General features: G+C 40.3%; 1 protein-coding gene across 1 annotated transcript in view; it reads right to left on the reverse strand.

The window, feature by feature from the left end:
• Positions 1-579: 579 nt before the first annotated feature.
• SLC49A4 (solute carrier family 49 member 4) overlaps positions 580-20510 on the reverse strand; it is a 71837-nt gene continuing 51906 nt past the window's right edge. Inside the window, exons 8-9 of the mRNA XM_054069961.1 lie at positions 9774-9956; positions 580-6971 (exon numbers count right to left, since the gene is read on the reverse strand). Of these exons, the coding sequence (XP_053925936.1) occupies positions 6856-6971; positions 9774-9956 (299 nt within the window). The 3' untranslated portion in view covers positions 580-6855. The remainder of the gene's footprint in view (positions 6972-9773; positions 9957-20510) is intronic.

Here is a 20510-nt window from a genome sequence, read left to right on the forward strand (position 1 = left end):
GTAATAGGATGTGAAGCTATTTTAAACTCACCCTGGTAAGTAGTCATGGAGTTATTGAAGAGCTGGTCCGAGAAAATAAACATGGATCAAGAGATCCTGGGTTGGGTCCATTTCAATTAGACACAGAATAAACACAAGGAAAGTTATTACAAAGGGTCTTCTTTCCGAAAGCCCAAATGGAGACATTAATGATGGGAACCTGCAAAATCAACTCACTTGCAACATCCTGAGCTGTGAGTTTGGATGAGGCAAGGTGTGAAATCAGAGCCAGGACAGTGCGGTGGGGCAGGAAGGGCACCTTCCCCTCCCTTGGTTCCCTCTGCTCTACACCACTCTTGTACCCCTCAGTCTGCAGGGACCCTGGGTCCAACAGTGGTGCCAGACTCCCACCCAAACCCCTCACTGAAAGCGATGGAAATCTTCCTGTTGGCAGGGCTGGGCTTTGGGAGAGGCCACTTTCATTCAGACGAAGAATCCCCATTTCATAGCAATATCTGCAGTGTTTTTCAGCGATATGACAGCAGAAATAAATTACACCCCTGTATTTTTTCAGAATAAACAAACAGTGATAGCAGCACATCTGAGTAACCTGTTTAATGTGCAACAACCAGTACGTAAAGTAACACGCACTTCACGGTCAAATTCCAGTTTTAAGAAGAAATGACACAGTGGATGTGTTACGTTGACAAATATATAGTGGTTTCAACACCATTTTCTTAAAAATAAAAATACATCACATCAGAATATCGCATACAAAAAGTAGAATTTGCCCTAAGATAAAATTTTATCAAATCATTTAAAAAGTTACAAAAGTAAAATGCATACAAACTCCAGTAAAATTGAACAGTCTTACAGGTCGAGGATAGTTTACAAAGATACTCTCCAACCTGTCAAACCCTCATCCTTCTCCCTATGTTCATGCAGTTCAAAAACCCCCGACTGTAGCGTGTGTCACATAACTGAAAGCTGGTTTTCCAACCTTATCAAGTGCTTGTTCCTAAAATGCACAGTGGAAGACATTAAACTTGGTAAGGGAAAAAGATATTTCAATCTAGTAAATATCATAGGCAGAGAAAATAAATATATCTTGAACACACACGGTTGTCCCCCGGGGAGGAGCAGCAGCCAGTGAAGTGGCCTGAGCCTAAAGGGAAAAGCTCCTCATAAAGAAAAGAAGGGTTTTGCTCATTGCATTTTCTTCTTGTAGCAATACAAAGTGAGCGCAACGAGTCTGTCCAGATATAACAAGCAGAGAAATCACATGGGGAAATCTAGTGGGGAGAGACAGTGGAAGGAAAAGCTGTTACTGCAGAAAGCAAGTCCCACCAGTCTTGTCTGCCACACCTTGGAAAACTCATGACACTACGGCATGTGCCACTGCCATAGCTGTTCCTGCGGCACAAGCCATGGCACAAACATAAACCAACGGCCAGAGCCTCAGTCTTGAGGAAGTAAAAATGATGCTCTGCTAAAACATGGTTGCAGAAGGCATCCCTCCTGTACAAATAACCCAGGCACCTTCTGGGCATCCTGGCTGCAGCGTTTCCTTTCTCCCCCTCTGCCCAGATCACTGCCTCCAACCTGGGAACAAAGCCACCCACACACAACTCGGGGTTCACCAGTGGCAGGAGGTGTGCTGGTGCTGCAGGAGCAGGTCTGTCTTCAGGTGGGCATGAATTGCTCCGAACACGTTGTGATCCCAAGTAAAAGGCAGGACCCAGCACATCTGTGCAAATTTTTGCTTGTCTAAACTTTGGAAGGAGTTAAATTTCTTCCTCTATTTATTAGTTTCATCTGTCTGGAAATACAAACTTCAAAAATTATAAGCAGATTAACACTATCTTCCAACTTTACTGGGGCTGCCACCTGCTCCACGGCCATTCCCCTCTGCCATCTAGGAATGAATGTGGAGGGAGCAAGGCAGATGGTCCTGGGCCACCTACAATCCTCCCGGCAGCAGAAACACCTGCAGGGGAATGAGTGAAGCCTGCGTTGATACCTACGCTTGTTCACACACAAGGGAGTAAGTCTAGAGGCTGTCTCTCCTTCAGAAGGAAGCTTTTCCCCTCATCAGCTATTCCTATACGTGCTTCCCTCCTCCTTGCAGCTCCAACATTGAGATCCACATTCCAGACCCATGGAAGATGATGAGGTTGTTTGTTTTGGCAGGGTTGGCACGTAGCCTTGCGTGACTGTGCATCTGGGAGCACCGCTGCCTCCTTGCACACACCACAACCCTGCTTCCCAAGCCTGGCTCTTTAACAGCACCAACATCCAACACCACATTGATATCAAATACTAATGCGTGCTTTTACACCAGCGTAGCAGCTGTCTTGCCAAATTATTACAATGATCCAGACTTAGTCCAAAAGGAAACCCCCAAAACCAAATGAAACACAAAAGCGCCTTTGTCAGAGACACTTACTAACTTTTGCAAGTGACCCAATACAAGAAATGAAGATGAAAAATTAAATTTCTGCTGCCATGGCATCATACGACAGTTATATCCACTGTGCAAACTGTGTAATTCCCATTCATATTTCAGTCAATCCTCACAACTAAATAGTGCTTCCCTTTCTAGTACCAGCCAATGTATGCATATCAATCAATTCAGCTTGATTATATTACAGCATAAGGCAGCCACTTCCTAAGTTTACTGTAGAATAAGCCAGGCATTAACTCCCTGTCACCACAAAACATCAAATTTTATATGGATTTGAAGAACTCAACACAATATTTTTGTGCCAAAATGCACTCTGGAAACCCCTCTCCCTTTAACCCATCAGCCTGATGCTCCCCAGTGTTACTGATGCAAACTAAGGCATTATGCAGCCTGGGGTTTTCCAGCCCATTCCACGACATCCCAGCTCTGTCAGAAGACTGGGAATAACTCCGTGATGCTCTGAACCTCAATACCCAACAGGCACGGTGCCCATCACTTGGCCTTTCCAGGTGTGGGAGCTAAAATTCTAGGTTTCAGGCAAATTACAGGCTGCTCATACCAGACTATCTGCTCACATTTATGCAAAATCCTTCGGGTCTGCACTGTCTTCCAGCTTCAATGATTTTCTAAAAATGCCTATTTTTATGCATAGTAAGTACGTAGTTGTCCAACCCATCCCTCTAAAACTAACTCGGGAGCATGGAAGCTCTTCTCTACACCTCCTGCACAGACTCTGGCTCAGGGGATCAGGTGGTACATGGGAAGAAGGACTCAAAAGGAAATTAATGCAATGAAGAGAGACAGTGAACAGTGCCGTTAAGTGCAGCTGACATCCACTAACCCTGAGCTTCCTCAGTAGCACTGTGACAGCTAGCACAGCTCCGCAGCTCACAAGAAGCAGCACTGGAAGCTGAATCGACAGCTGTTACCGAGCCAAGCAGAAACCCGAGGAGCAGCCCATACTTAAAATGAACGATTAAAGGGAGAGTGGACACTATAGAGCATCCTTCCCAGCATTTTCAATATAAAACACTGCAAAATAATTTATACTTTAGGGGGCTCTGCACTGCTAGGGAAGAAAAAGTGTTCTTCAGGGTCATGAAGAGAATAAAATATTGTGACTTCCCAAAGCACCTTCCTCCACTGGCAAGTCACAGGCCAAGCAGCAGCCAACACCAGCTGCTCTGCAGCACTGCAAGGTAATGCCTCACTTGGATAAAAAATACTGTTGTTGCTGACTGAGAAGTTATAGAGACTTAGAACTTTAACTAATTAATAACAGGCCTATTAACTATTTTGAGCCTGTTCTGCACTACTGCTGATTGTATCCCTGTGGTCTCAAACTCTAACTTCCAATAAAGTGCAGTTATTGACAGCTCAGACCCTCAGTAAATCCAAAGGTGGGCCTAGTGATAACCCATATACAAAAAATATTCCCATGGGTTCAGCTGGGTTACTGGCATGAAACGGACTGCTCCTCCAGAGAAGGATGCTGCTATTGGGCACCGATGAGTATAAAAAAAAGGTTTTCAGAGATCTGAGCAAGCACATTTGCAACACCCACCTCGATCCCACGCCAGGCTTGCTAATCTAATAAAATCCTACAGCCAGAACATTGTGTGTGTGGAATGCAGCAGCGTCCTGCACAATCTCAAATAATGGGGGCCAATCCATTGGTTTTCACCCAGGCAGATTTCCATCAGGCTTGCTGGGAATTCTGGTTGAATTCTGGTTCTCCAGCAGAGCCCTGCGGTACTGCTCAGCTCTGGACAATGTCTATTTTGGTACAAAGGCATTGGAGGCTGTAATTAAGACCACGCACTACAGCACTCGAGACAGACACAGAAACTTCTACCAAAGAAGTAAAGTTTAGGAGAGCAGCGAGCAATTCACACCAATTCAGAAGAACAATTGGGAGGGGTATAGTTAAAAGATGATGTTCCTTCTTCCCCCCTGACAGTTTGGAGAGTCTCCACCTGGCAGCACTGACAAATGTTCTGAATTGCTCAATGCTTCCTGGAACAGAGGCAGAATAGGTTATAGTCTGAATACTGCCTGAAGTGCTTCTCCATCTTAAAATAGTCAGGACAGTGAAAGGATTAGAAATCTCTGTCACTCGGGACAGTACCCAAACTGTGCAATTTTAATCTTAATATAGCTACAGTAAATTGCAGAAGCAGAGCTCCGAAGAGCCATCTGAGCTTGCAATTCTGCCATGCAACTCCAATCAGACTCTTGGCAAGTGAACCCCGGTTTCAGAAGACAATAGGTAGCAGTAGCTACTGGATACTGAAATTATTTCAGGCTCTAAAACATAGTGGAAAGAAGCTGGACAGTTAATACCATTCATCTGAAAAATGGTAAAGAGGATGATGCCAGGAGTTCTGAATGTGCTGGTTAGATTGATTTAGTTATCCCAGCGTAGGTTAGCTCCATTTCTACAAAAAACCTCCTTCAAGACAGAAAAGATCATTTAGTAGCTGATATAGACAACGAGCTAAGTCAATTTTCTATTATTACAGTAAATACATCCATTGCTCTGAAAACATAAAAGCGGGGAACAGCTTGTTTTATTACACTGCACAGTTACACTCCTGAGTTGAAGGTATTAGTGGCACATTCTCTCTGCAAAAGGACGGCAGACAGAATGAATGGATCCATGTCTGAAAGGCAGCACTCAGTTCAGGGTTTATTCCAGTGAGTTTACAGCATCGGTGTCACCCCAGGGTGGCAGAGAAAGGCCCCCACGGACCTTTGATCCAGACTTCTACAGATGCAGAGCCCTGCACACCAGCCTCCTCCAACATGCACGCACCCCCCGTGATAAAATTGCTACGGTAGGAAATCTTTCACCCCTGAAGAATATTCATGTCACAGACAGTGTACGTATGCATTTCCATCCACGGCAGTGACTGGTTTAGTTACAAACAGTGGCATACCACCATCCAGAGACATGATTCCTTAAAATAAATCTATGTAGACACATATCCTTAGATAACTTATATATAAAAGATATATATATATATAAGTTTTATTAGTGTATACATAGATATAAATACGCATGCACACACAAACACACACCCCTAACACGAAGCACAGAGCACACACATGGGAATACTGTAAATGATGCTGAACCGAAATCTAAGAATATAATTAAGAAATTAACAGGTTTAAAATTGAGTTAAAAAACTATTCAAAGTGTCTTTAATATTTATGTTCAAGTAAGGGCCAGAATGACCAAAGATTAGTATTGATAAAAAGAGCTGGCATTATATTTCCCATATTATGCCAAAACTCATGAGTTATTTCTCATTGTCAAACTCATTGTCATTTCGCCATTGAGGCAACTCATTAACTAGAAAGATTTTTTTTTAGGAAACAGTGATTTTAAAGACTTGGGTTAACAAACGACATAGTCTAAGCACCCTCAGTCATAAACTAATCCTAAAACCCACACACACCTTAGAGTACCAGAGAGAACCAGTAGGACTTGGACATCCACACCCACAAGATTCAGTGGCACAAGCAGGTCTTCACAGTAAAAAAGGCAGTACTGGAGACAGGGGATGAAAAGGTGACACAGTGGTGGCCTTTAAAACAGCAACATCTACCAAGAATGACTCTCCAGGAAACTCCTGAAATACCACAAATGCTCTGTTTTCAGGGCATACAGAACAATGGTGGTATTTCAGAGATGACTGCAGGTGCAAGTTGGATTTCAGTGGCAGCTACAGCTATCATTTATATGTGCTCCAGGGTGATAACAAACACCTCTAACAACACTGCAAGGACTGTTTGGGATATTTAATATGGATAAAAACCCTGGTACCGGTGTCTTATATCAGAAATCACCTTATTAGAATGAAAATGTAGTGTACAAGCACCAAATTGTTTTAGCTTAACTATTTCAATGGACATTCATTATGGAAATGACTAGTGATTTCAGTATGAGATCTTAAAAAAAAGGATTTTTTCCCTCTTTTTTTTTTTCCTTTTATTAAGATGATTTACCGGTTCAATTAGATATTCTGATAGACGACTCCAAAGGATACTGGTACCCTGGTGTGTACAGCCTTGAGTCAGCACATGCACACACACATACACACACACACACAACTGTACATCTCACTGCTACATCAACAGCCTTTTAAATAGAGAGCCCCAGCTCTGACACCAGGACCACATATATTCTCTTTGTGCATTTTGGCATCACCGCTCAAGTTCTACGTTTATCGCAAATCAAGGTGGTCTTGACTGTAAGAACAGCCTGTCCCTCACCTTCTCTAATAAAGCCATAATTAAGTCTTGAAATTTCTTTGCTATTCCACTGTTCAGCCATGCAAATCCAGGCAGATGTGCAGACTGCAAAGCTGACTTCCAGCCTCTTCCAGCCCCTCACCAGTCCGGCGTTATCACACAGAGACGACAACGTCAAGATAGAGTCTGTCATAGGACTCGCGGAAGCACAGAATGAGGAGCAAGCTGAGCAGACACGATCCTGGCAGGCACCAGTTGAACCAGGAGAACTCTGTAAAGCAGAAAACAGACCCAACCTCAGAGTTATCAAACATATCCCATGTTTAAAGCAACCAAAACTTTGATTGATGGCATGTTTGAAGGAAATTGCTGTGTTCTGAACAAAAACTTGACAGCTCTCGATCAATACACGGTTAACATGGTCTAAGAGACTCCTCCATGGATACCTTATGTATATATAAAGTTATATATATAACTGATGCCTCCAGCTAATGTTAATCCTCCTTATATAACCTGTCAATGGAGAGAACAGGGAGAAAAAAAAAATCTATGATTGCTAATGTAGAATAAACCACTTCTGAAGACTCTACTCATTAGTTCTTTGATTTCTGTGGATTGAAAACTAAAACAAATTAACTGCAAAAGAAGGAGGATTTGATTTTGTATCAAACTTGCTACACAGTATAAGGAGGGAAAACCAATTCCTCAGAAGAAACTTGCGAGTAATACAATCGATTTGATTTAAAACTAGTTGCACAAACAGCTCCTCAGAAACCTCTTTTTAGCTGTTAGACATAATGTACTCTTCTTAAAAGCCTCTGTTCCACATTCAAGAAATCCTATTGTCTGATATCTGACTACTAATTAGCAGTTTGATTCCTCATTTTTCTTTTAAACAAGTGCACCACAATTTCCTTTTCTTAAAATCTGTCAATTTACTGAATAAACATTAATTTTACTAGAGATGGTGTGGGGGGGTTTAAAGTTTCCCTTATTATTATATTTGATTTTACAGAATCCCTCTCCCTCAAGGTCTGAGTTAATCTAAATTGAGACTTCAGCTCTTCTACCTTCTTAGATCTCTACATCATATTACTAAAAGAAAAAAACCCACAATTTATATTACACAATGCAAAGGATAAAAGTCAGGAAGCCTAAAAAAAACAAACCCAGCCTTCCAAAAGCAGCAACCTTCAAAAACACCTTCCCTCATCTACCAAACACTCTTACAGATTTGTAATTTTATGAAAATCTTAGTAAAATTTTCCTAGGCTTGGAGAAGACCATGTTATGTGATGCCAGAAGTCAACAGGCAAATGCTGCACCAAAATCTTCAATGCACTGGAAAGTTTCCAGGGCTTGGCTCTTTCACAGCCTTTGCAATATTAGAGTATGAAGGTATAAAAAGAGACCTCCAAATTAAAACTCCTAGAGATTATTTGGCCTAAAAAGCAAGACTGAGGGAACAAGATGAAGTTGACTGAGTTCTGATTTATCTGTAAGCTTCTTAAGTGCTGTTAGAGGATGAATCAAGTGAAAGATAAATGTTTAATATCATTATTTACCTTCTAAAGGATTTTTTTTTTTATCAAAGGAGCCAATAGCAACTGCTGGCATTGCTCCCCCAGTGACCACATGAGCTCTTGGACTTCCAATCATTTGTGAAACTGCATCATGGAGAATGGACCATCCCGAGAACAAAATACCTTTTGATTTTTTTTTCTTTGAAGAAATAGGGAAAGCATTACAAATTTATAGACATACTAATTTCAGGTCTATCCTTACCTGCATTTACTGATACCTGCTAGGGAAAGAAATACTAAAAGGAAAAAAACGGCCCCAAATACCCTATTTATATGGGACCAAGCTCACTTTACCATAATTCTTCAGCCAGAAGTGAGACATTGTATCCCCATCATCAATTACTGAGAAGTTCTGAACACCGGATTGTTCCTCTGAAAAATGCTGAAAATATCCTCAGAGTATTCTGCGTAATCCATTCAGCACAGGTGTAAATGTTGGAAATAACAGTATATGTGAACGGACTGATTCACACCAATCACTATTAATCATAAAAGGATTCTTTAAAATGTAAAGATAAAACATCACACCACCTGAGCCTAGCAGGGATAGAATTCAGAGTCAATGTCAGTGTCAAAGAAAAAAAAAGAAAAATAATTTCTCAGTCTGTATTTACAGAGCACAATTTGGAACGAGGTTGCTAACCTCCTTGCAATTCTGTGGCAGAAAGACACACTGGAAATTTGCTCCAGGTTATCGTTATGGTTTCAAGCACAATTCATTCTGAAATTTGTCGGTCTCCTCTTAGTTATAACTACACCATCTTAAGAAGTATATGTGCTCATGACAATATATAAAAGCTCACAATTTCTAATGTTTCCAAAGGCAAGATGGGTTCTTACTTTACAGCTAAGAGTAATAATATAGTCTACTAAATAGCAAGTTGAAAGTTATGATTATGAGTTATGAGGAAACAGATATAATAATAACACTTGAGAGATAAGAATCTAAAGAAGGTGATGGAAGTATCAAGCAAAACACTGTTCTGCCTCATTAGGTCACTGGATTCCACCTAAAGGAATGAGTATTTTGTCTTTGAGCAGTGGTCAGTAGACAATCTCTCCCCTGCAATATCATCTCCAACCCACTGAACGGAGCTGACTGTAAATGGGGTCTTTCTGCTCTGCTCCTCCAGAACAATCCACTTACATCCCGAAGCATGAGATCGGATTAGCTTTATTGTGGTTTTGAACATTCACAGACACAATTATTATTAATGGCCTTTATAAAAATATGACGATGGTGTGTATCTTGATGGTTTCTGGCTACATCAAATTCTCAGTAGAATATGACTATATACATCTCATCTCACCCTTCATTTTTACTAGCATGCATACAGAAAAGAACAATTGGAATTGTTCTCCCTTGCTGCTACATACAGGGATTCAAACGTTTGATTATTAACAGAAATTGTATATGCAAATTCTCCCTTTACTGACAAGGGTATATCTTCATGGAGAATCATATTTTCAAAGTAGCTTGTATTTCTTACCTGTATGGTAAAATGTGAGGAAAAACAAAAGCGCACCCATAAACACATTACTCAAAAAAGTGACAACCCCGCAGGTAATTCCTTCTGGAACAGGGTAGACTGTCTCCACAAAGAGCTCGAAGAATATTGGTACGCTGCTGTTGAGGAATATACCCAACAAAATGCAGGATGTGTACAGTGTAGCTATAAAAAAACCCAAACACCAAACAGTTATTAATTTCACACTGGCATTTCCCCCCCTATTCAGAGCTGCCAAGAACACTAATACTCAAGTAACTAAAAAATGCATAAACTTATTTTTATCCTCTGTGTATCATAAAGTATAACATATCCCACTAGTTTTAGGCAGAATATATTCATTAATTTGGAAAAAAAAAATTAGAAATACTGATTTATTTATTTTTTTAAACAGAACCCATGAAAACACACTCAGTGATTTGGAATTCACTCTTAAGTAAAACAAACAGAACAAAATTATGAATGCAAAGCATCACTTACAGTTCAATTTACATCTGAAATGAGCAGAAACTATTGTTCTATACACAAGTAGAACACTTAATGCACCAAATTGGAAATGGACATGGATTAACCTTTTGACTTAGCTCTAAAGGTCAAAACTAATTTCTCTTTCATTTTACAAGTAAATACTAATGATCTACCAGATATCAAGACATTAGCATTCACCACAGCCTGAGCTGCAACATGTTGAATCCCTTTTTGCTTCAAAAGGAAATGAAGGACACCCGGTGCCTGGCAGGAACAGAACATATTTGATAAAGCAGATTATTTACTGCTGAACAACAAATTATTTTACTTGGATGAATCAACAAAGGATACAGACATTTCTTCAGCAGCCTCAAGAATTTGTTCTACAAAGTTTAGCACTACCAAATACTTTACAGTGCTTAATATCTTACTAGAGATGCTAATATGTCTTTATTATTTATTAAATAAGCTATTATATTTATTTCTCAAAAAAAAAAAAAAAAGGAAAAAAAACTTCAGAAGAATTTAGCACCTACTTAGAAAGGTAAGTAAGTCTTTGCTAAGTGCTGTCTTTGGAAGGGGAAGATTTCCTGAGCAGCAGCCTCAACGTGAGGTTACTGATCAAGTAAAAAGTGTAAGGAAACAATTAGAAGAGTTGGAAAAAGAGACAGAAAAGTCTGGAATATTTTTTGAAGTTCCCACCAAAGTGACAATAAAACGTAAAGACATTTTATTCAGATGTGAAAGTGTTACCAAGTCATTGGGAAATTATTTATAGCATCTTTTCACTGCAACATGGTAGAAAATCTTCAGCCCTTTTTTTAATATGGCTATATATATTCATATAAAATAGAAACTACATTTTCAGTTTAATTTATGTTCTCCTGCTTTGGAAAGGGGAGAACTGAAACAGCTCTGCTTCATCTTCTGTTAAGCATTGCTCAGTCTTTCAATTGAGAAAGTTGTTAGGAATCAGAAAACTTTCAGACAAAAAAAATTACAAAAAGAAAATCACTGTTTCTTATAATATGGAGAATAATGGAAAAGAGATAAAGGCATTAAGATGCAAAAAGGACTATCTATCAGATCCTCCATTTGATGTGATTTGCTTCCAAGGCACAAAGGCATATTTCTTTCTCTACAGAGGATTTGCTTGGACAGGAAAAAGAGGACAGAAGACTCAGCCAAGAAGATGACACAGATGGCTCGACTTCAGGAGGGACAGCTGGCCCCCACTTTTTTTTAATATACTGGAATGTTCTGAGTTGTTAAGAAAAGAACAAAGAGGGGGAAAAAAAGAACAAATAAACCACAATAACTTCTTCAACTCTCAAATTCTCTTATTATGAAATGCAGAATAAAAGTCAAAGAAATGGATGCCAGACATTTTCTAGAGTTCGCAGAGAGGAAGGAAAAAACCCAAACCAGTATTAGCTTGCTTTCCCCAACGGGCTCTTCTAGCTAACACCGAAGAACTGATTCCCTAGCTATAAGAGCCATATATGTGCAGCAAGTCCTCACCAGTATTTAAAATTTCATGAGCCTCTCTTTGAATTCCTGTTTACCTCAAACACCGCTGCATATCGCTCTAACTGTCTCTAACTGCTACCAGGGGGAGCCAGAAAATGCAAGAACTGAATTCAGTTATTTGATATTTTTGTGTTGGCTTAAGACACCAACACATAAATCAAAGAGAAGTACATCTCAAGACAAATGAACATCTACCTCTCATTATACTCAATTAAAGGCACCTATAGATAACTACTTGTAACTTCCTCTGAAAATGTTCAGCACTCTCCCCCAAAGAAAAGGAGGTGAGAGCCAGCAGTAATTCTGCGTTAGAGCCTCGAACAGTGAGTATAGTCATGAAGCTGCTGAAAGCCGCAATGAGCACCATCAAAAGTGGAGCTGCATATGGAGAGCACCAGAAGCAATACCTCTACGGGAAGAGCAAAGCCTCTTCCACAAACTGCAACAGCCAGAAAAGGCATCACACGCCTCTGGACAGAGGCAATCTCCAGATGGATAATTTCCAAAAACTTATATTCACTTGAGGTGAAAGCAAAAATATGCGTCTAAGATTAGCAACCATTTAAAAGAGCAAGACTTCAAATTTCAGTCAATGCAGTAGATGTAAAAGTTTTCATAAAACAAACAGAATGTTCAAAAATAAATTTTATAGTTTAAAACATACTAGTTGAATTACAACATTGCTCATCACTTACTAAAATGTATTAATTCAACTAGACCTTAAGCAATTAAGTACAGTAACTCTGCACTTTAGAAACAACATCCTCACATTTCCTTGTCATCACAGCTTGCTTCAGTAGTACATTTAGCAAATACACCCACCGGCACACAACTCACACTTCCACAAGTGGAGCAGCTTTAGCACTACCTTTTGCTTTCCCCAAAGTATTATCTGCCTCGTGTGTGCACGCTGAAAACTGCCAGCTGCACAGCAATGACAAAGCCTCTGCTGATATCACAGGTAACTGAATCATAGAATCATAGATTAGTTTGGGTTGGAAGGGACCTTAAAGATCATCTAGTCCCAACCCTCTGCCATGGGCAGGGACACCTCCCATCAGATCAGGCTGTCCAAGGCCCATCCAACCTGGCCTTGAACACCTCCAGGGATGGGGCAGCCACAACCTCCCTGGGCAACCTGTGCCAGGGCCTCACCAACCTCGTAGTGAAGAAATTCCTCCTTATGTCTAGTCTAAATCTGCCCAACTGCAGTTTATAACCATTCCCCCTGCTCCTGTCCCCACAAGCCTTTATGAATAGCCCCTCTCCAGCTTTCCTGTAGCCCCTTCAGATACTGGAAATTTGCTATAAGATCTTCTCAGAGCCTTCTTTTCTCCGGGCTGAACAGGCCCAATTCTCTCAGCCTGTCCTCGCAGGGAAGGTGCTCCAGCCCTCCAGTCATGTTTGTAGCCCTCCTCTGGACCCATTCCAACAGCTCCATATCCTTCTTATGTTGAGGATTCCAGAACAGGACACAGTATTCCAGATGAGGTCTCACAAGAGAGGAATAGAGGGGCAGAATCCCCTCCCTCTCCCCACTGGCCACACTGCTTGTGATGCAGCCCTGGACACGGTTGGCCTCAGCTGCGAGTGCACATTGCCGGCTCATGTCGAGCTCCTTATTGACCAGTACCTCCAAGTCCTTCTCTGCAGGGCTGCTCTCAAGCACATTGTCACCCATCATGTACTGAAAATGGGGATTGCCCCGACCCAGGTGCAGGACCTTACACTTGGCCTTGTTGAACCTCATGAGGTTCTCACAACCCCACTTCTCCAGCCTCTCCAGGTCCCTCTGGATGACATCCCATCTTTCTGGTGTGGCAACTACACCACTTAGCTTGGTGTTACCCGCAAACTTGCTGAGGGTGGACTCAATCTCACTATCAATATCATTGATAAAGATATCGAACAGCACCGGTCCCAGTATGGACCCCTGAGGGACACCACTCATCACAGATCTCCATCCGGACTTTGACACTTATAAAATAAAATACTTATAAAACAAGGTGCATATATATGTACACACATATATGGAAACTAATAAGAGGAAATTCAAGGCAAAAGGACAGACAGACACCAATTTAAATTCTAAGATCCAATGGAAATGACAGCTTTAGCTGGCTCAAAACATGGCTCTGAAAGTGAAGGAGACGTACACATCTGAAAGCCTACAGGATTCTCCCTGAATAGGTACACACTGTAGTGACTGAGAAATATTTCATGTTTCTGTGAATTACCCAGGGTCTTCCTGAGCGCTATACAAATAAGCTGATTCCATTGACTTGGTAATCAAGTCACAAATGTAACTGGTCAACTACACGGAAAGTCAAAGATAAGATATGGAATTTCAGAAAAATAAATTATAGGAAGAAGTCAAATAAGACTACAAAAGTGTTTTTTGCCTTTTGTTTCATGTACTAAGTAGTGCACAGCTCGTATTCCAGTTCACGGGCAACAAGATACTGTAGCAGAAGAATATCACCTATTAGTAGAAACCATTTACTTTCCATTACAGCGACCTTGCATTGAACAAACAAATGATTTTATATGGTAGAAGAACAGCTGCTAGAGTTACAGCAAATGTTTTTTCAATTAAGACAATCTTGATGACAGTCATTGGAAATGAATATAAGGATATGAAAGCGCTGACAAAAAAAAAAAAATCAAAGGATGATTTACCAAGAAGCTAACATTATGTCCTAAAGCCTAACAAGGACAAACAACTAGCTTGGCTAGGCATATCCTGGGGAAGTGTGTCATGCTATTAGCATAAATAAAATCATATTTTCTTAGGAAAAGGAATTAACTGCCAATGAAGCTACGCACAAAGTTATGTACCAGAGACAGTGGCAGCTGTGGGCATCAATAAACAATGGAACTGTGCTGAGTTTCTTAAAACAACTCTGATTCTTGCCATGTTTTAAAGATATTTGTGTGAATTAACCAGCTATTTCACAGGTTGGCTACTGCAAAAAGAGCAGAAAAGGCAAAACACCCATCCGAAGCACAGCTGTTTTGGAGACCTGTCCTGGAGCTGTTGCAGCAGGAGGCTCGGGCTAGGCTTCACCATGTCATGTTCATGCTTGAGGTGTGAAGCAACCCATACTATTCCCTCAGCACTCATACTCCTCCTGGCCAGGAAGGAAGCAAGGAATGAAACTGGCCTTGATAATAGCACTAGGGATGTTACCAGTCAGAGGAAGCAAGATACCAACTGGGCACTGACAGTGACAGAGTGGTTTAGCACAAAATGGAGAAAAAGTGGCAAGGAGGAAGAAGATTCTTTCCCAGCTTCTTATCCCCTGCAGATCTTCAGTTACCAAAAAGCAAATACATGCCCATATCCCAGAAACGTACTTCCTTTTCTCTCAGCCACAAGCAGTGGCAAAAGCTCTACATCAATTAAAAAAAGAATTAGTAAAATAGGTATTAGGAATACAAACAGGGATGTGATTTAAGTGACGGTGTACACTTGGTGTCCCTAGATGTGCTTGCAACACAGCAGAAAGAGTCTAAAGTATCATCCAAACAAGTTCCTAGAACTTCCCAGGGTGTTCTGCAATGTGTTTAGCAATTTACTTTTCAATCGTATGATCACCAAATGTATAACTACAGCCCTCGATCCAAACTCAAATGAAGTTAAGGCAAGGACCTCCACTGATGTAAATGGCTCCTATCAACCCACTGGTATGTACAGCTTGGCTGATTTTCAACAAAGAATATTAAATATTACCTTTTTTTAGGAAAAAATAAGTACTTTGTAGATAAATTTACAAAAGACATGCAGATACTCTAGAGCACTATCAAGCCCAAGCAGGTGCTAGAGTGTCTCCTTCCAAAGTCCCCTCCTAGGAACTCTGGAACTCTGTACAATTTGTAACTGTTTTCTTCTTAAACAAACTAAGCCAAGCCTCACACAAATCTCATACAGATAAACAGGAAAGTAAATATGACTGAGTATATTCTCTTGGGTGCACCATACAATTTAAAGCAAAATCTACAGAGATCTAGAGCACTTTGCTATTGCCCATTATAACAGTATGCCAAATGGCAAAATGAAAGGATAATGCTTCACGTGGAGCTGTGCTTCATTGACCTCACTTTAGTATCCCCACCAATGATTTGAACAATTCAAACTTAGTACCCATCAAATTCTCTGAAGTCTGTTAAAGTGGAATGAAACTTCTCTATAATTCAATTCTTGCTACTGGCCATGGTAAGAATAGTCACGGAAGAAGTCTCCCTTAATTTTTCTGTGAGAAATGTGACTCCCTCAAGGTAAGACAGTGATTTTTACTGTAATTCACTTACAGGAATGAAAAACGCAATAGGAGAAGGACGTCCCTGTAGTGTGCCTTTATAACATCAATATGTTTCATTGCATGGATTTCCATTCCAGCATGCACTGATCAAATTCTTATCTCACTATATAGTTATGAAAGTAACCAAAAATCTGATCAAATTGGATTTGTTCTATATACTTCCCAAGAGAAAAGCAAGTAGAACTCTCTTTGAAAGCAGAGCATTCACTTTGGAGAACTAAAGAGACGTAGAAACGACTGAGTGAGCCTCAAAAAAAGAGCTGGGTTGGGTCTGGAAATCATACAATATTTGAGGTTTGCTACCAATGGATATTTAAAGTGTCCAGATTTATAGATATCCATCCCTGAAACGCTCCTTTCAAATTCCAAGCACTGTGCTGTATTTAACAGTGCAGTTTAAAAATGGTTTTAAATAAAACTCTTAAATTAGTTCTTCTTTAAGCATTCTTCTATCTGTGGATTTACAGAAGCCTTCAGGAAGACAATGACCATTATTGTCATCTTAAAGGTAGGAAAAGCACAACAGGAGTGGTGGCAATCATTCGCCCACAGCCATAAGCCAGTTAATGCTGAAGTTAGAAATGTTTTCAAGGCCACTGTTTTATCTGGGCCCCCCTTCTGTCTTATATTTATCAAGCACAGGCTGTTTACGGTAAAGAAATTAAACTCAAAGAATAAAAGAATCAGTATTAAATAATTAACATCACTCTTCTGCAACTCTGTGCTTTGTAGATGAGGACAGAGAGGCAGATGTGTTTATAACGTTCAATCTGTTGAACCTGAAAATAAAGTGTAGACTGCTTAACCTTAATATAGACATCAAAGCATGAATTTGCCACCGTATTCAGAGTATCTGCCACGCAGCACGAGAAAAGATTTTGTAAAGCAAAATTCTGCTGAATGTGCTCATAAATATTAGAATATTCTTGATGTGCTATGCTGAAAACATTCAATCTGAGCTGTGAGCAACTAGAGCTGCATATCAATTTTTGGAAAATGCTAGTATCCAGAGATACTACCAGCAATATAAAGTGGCAAGATACTGAAATTGGCATTACAATGCCTTACACAATTATTTTGGGTCAAAGTATCCCATTGTACATAAATTCACATAATAAAGTTTAGTACAAAGCAAACTAACAATGGACTTGGCATAGAGAAACAGATCAGCAGCTGCTTTGGGAATTCAATGGAGAAAACCATTCTAATGCTCAATGTGTACATAAAATGGTCTTTGCAACTTGCTGGAAAATGCAAATAATATACATTAAAATTAAAATGTCTTAGAAGAAAATTCAAGCTTGCTTGAAATATAAGCTGATTCCGAAATCAAGAGTTTTTAAAAGCTGTGATTAGCTCAAGAGAGGTGTTTTAGACAGATGATATAGTAGCTATGATGGAACTGTATCATTATTGCCTGGCTTTCTTTTTTTTTCCACAATGCAGTTATAGTTTATAAACATGACTCCAAATATCCTTTCTATAAAATCTTTTGGAGATACATTAAGAAGTCAGCAAATGAAAAAACCTGTCTTGCTCTGTGGCAGGAGGAAAACCAGAGCATATTATGATAATGCAGAGCAATGCAGGCATCGCACAATACAAACAATGCTGAACAGAATCATTTAAAGAAAACACAAAGCAGTCATTGATTTTTAATACCTGCATTAAAGGTCTCCATTCTAAGTAATTACATTTTGTAGCAAATACCTTTAAATGATGATGTGCTTATTTACAAGGAATTAAGAGAATACTATACAAGCAAGCGCAGGAAAAAACATTTTGCCGTGACCATTTTTTTCAAATACAATTTCTCCCCCAGTATTTAAACCAGACATTGGTATAACTGCTACAAAGAACACTGATTAAAAGAAGGGGGTTGGTTTGCTTGTATTTTAAAAACAAATCTTCAGAGACTTCTTTCCTTTCCCTTTAGGGTGAATAATTGGCCATACACTCTCATCTTTTTTGCAATTCAAAAGCCTGCTTCCATGCAAATGCACCCACCTGAGCGCTTACTCTGGAGATCAGCTGAGATACACGCAGAGGGTTTTAGAAGAGGAGAATGAGAATGTATACCATACAATATGCACACGCTAAAGAAAAGACTGTTTGTGGACCTGGAGAAACCACAAGGTCTACCTATGGATGCAAACATTCATAGATCAAGCAGCTGTCAGGTGAGATGAAGTGGATGATGATCAGAGAGCTGGAGCACCTTCTCTATGACGACAGGCTGAGAGACTTGGGCTTGTTCAGCCTGGAGAAGAGAAGGCTCCGAGAAGATCTTATAGCGACCTTCCAGTACCTGAAAGGGGGCTACAGGAAAGCTCGAGAGGGGCTATTCATAAAGGCTTGTGGGGACAGGGTGAGGGGGGATGGGTACAAACTGCAGAGGGCAGATTTAGACTGGACATTAGGAAGAATTTCTTCACCATGAGAGTGGTGAGGCACTGGAATAGGTTGCCAAGGGAGGCTGTAGATGTCCAATCCCTGGATGTGTTTAAGGCCAGGTTGGATGGGGCCCTGGGCAGCCTGATCCAATGGGATGTCCCTGCCCGTGGCAGGAGGGTTGGAACTAGATGATCTTTAAGGTCCCTTCCAACCTGAACTATTCTATGATTCTATGATGTTCTCTAACCAACCTTTGTCTCTAGGGTGAAGCCTGCCTTAATGCCTGGGTCAGTACAACATTTCCCACGAGGTGTCTTGCTTCCTCATCAAAAGGACCGTCCTGTCCCGTGGAAGAGCTCCCTTTTAACTGAGCCAGCAGTGCATTAAGTCATGTGGATGATTTAGTACCTTTACAGTTTAGGAAAATTTAGGGAAAAGTCCAACTTGCTCAAGAAAACATTAGAGGCAAGGCAAGGGAGGAGTGGGAAGCTCCTCACAGAATGGGAGCTAGATAGTTGGAAAGGAAAGGCTCCTTGGAAGATCAAACGCAAACCCCTCTGGAACAGTCAGTTTTGAATCTTGCTTGTTCTGTCTCAACATTTGAATAAGACGAGATGTCGACCAAGACCCGAGATGTGGATGATGTGGACCGAGACTCATCACTGGCTCTGCAGCACCACCAAGCCTAACGTTTGTGCTCTTTGCCACAGGATAGGGAGAGGTTGAGTAGCTTATTAACCTTCTGGCAACATTAAACCCTGCTGCACTTAATAACATGTCAATCCCTGCTTTGCACCAGGTGATAACACTGCAACAGTTCAGTGCCTGCAAAGTGGCTCTGCGATACAAAGCATTAACATGGACCTCAAAAGCAACCTCCACAACCCCTCAAAACTACCAACAACAGAAAACCACAATGATGGCTGCTTTTGTTTTGCTCATCTTCCAGCTCTACAAAAACACACAGAGGGTAACTACCTGGAAGTCCACTGTTAGTACTGTTCCACTGAGTATGCAGAGCAACTTCTACACTAACCAGCTACCTCAAACCACTTCCCCAAGCGCCAACGGCCTGCATTTGACCTCCTACATTTATACTCTGGTACACTCTATGTATCAAACTTTTAATTAAAAGAAGAAAATAAAAAAAGTTCATCCGAATAAATTCAAATGTACCATTTCTCCCAATTACTGTGGAATGCAGAGGTCGTCATCATATTGCATCATTACATTGAGGAATAATCTAGCACGAGGTCCTATAAATTAGCTGAAATAGCTTGTGTGTTTTCATCCATAACAGCATATTTCATAAAGATATACCACTGCTTGTCTGTGTACAAGGATCTAAATTGAACAGGAGCATTACATCTATTTTATATGAACGTAAATGAGAAAAGGCTGATACGAACCCCATCTATGAAGTTTAGACATTATGCCAGAAGAAAAAGAGATCTTATTTGGTGGCTGCACATTAGGCCCTGATGCTTTAGATTGCCTTTTTTGAGGAATGCACCATATTGCTGGCATTTCTATTCAAAACAAATTTGTGTTTTACAGAAAAGGGCTCAACATTTACAGGGAAAGCACAGACAGAAAATTCTAAAATATAATTTACAACTCAATCTAAGGAATAATTTACTTTAAAAGGAACAATATCTGCATGAGAAGAACAACCTGATCCCTAGATTTTTATCAAAGGAAGTTAGTTTAGAATTCTTCATATCAAACTCCAAATACCTTAAGTACTTTTATGTCCTGACAGTGGATCAACTTTCCAAAAAATCCCCACCAATGCACCTAAATGCTATAAACAAGTAAGAATTCTTCTAGAACATATGTTCCATGCCAAGTTTCTTGGAAAAAAATAAAATCAAAGACAGAGCTCCATCAGTTTTGTTTTGGATCATTGGCAAGTAACTACATAATGACTTTCACCTCTTGAAACCTCTCTGCTTCATTCTTATGCATAGACTTGAAGGGACATTTATGCGTTTGGCTTGTTGCA

This window comes from Cuculus canorus, chromosome 6, assembly GCF_017976375.1.
Source record: "Cuculus canorus isolate bCucCan1 chromosome 6, bCucCan1.pri, whole genome shotgun sequence".
NCBI classification, from domain to species: domain Eukaryota; kingdom Metazoa; phylum Chordata; class Aves; order Cuculiformes; family Cuculidae; genus Cuculus; species Cuculus canorus.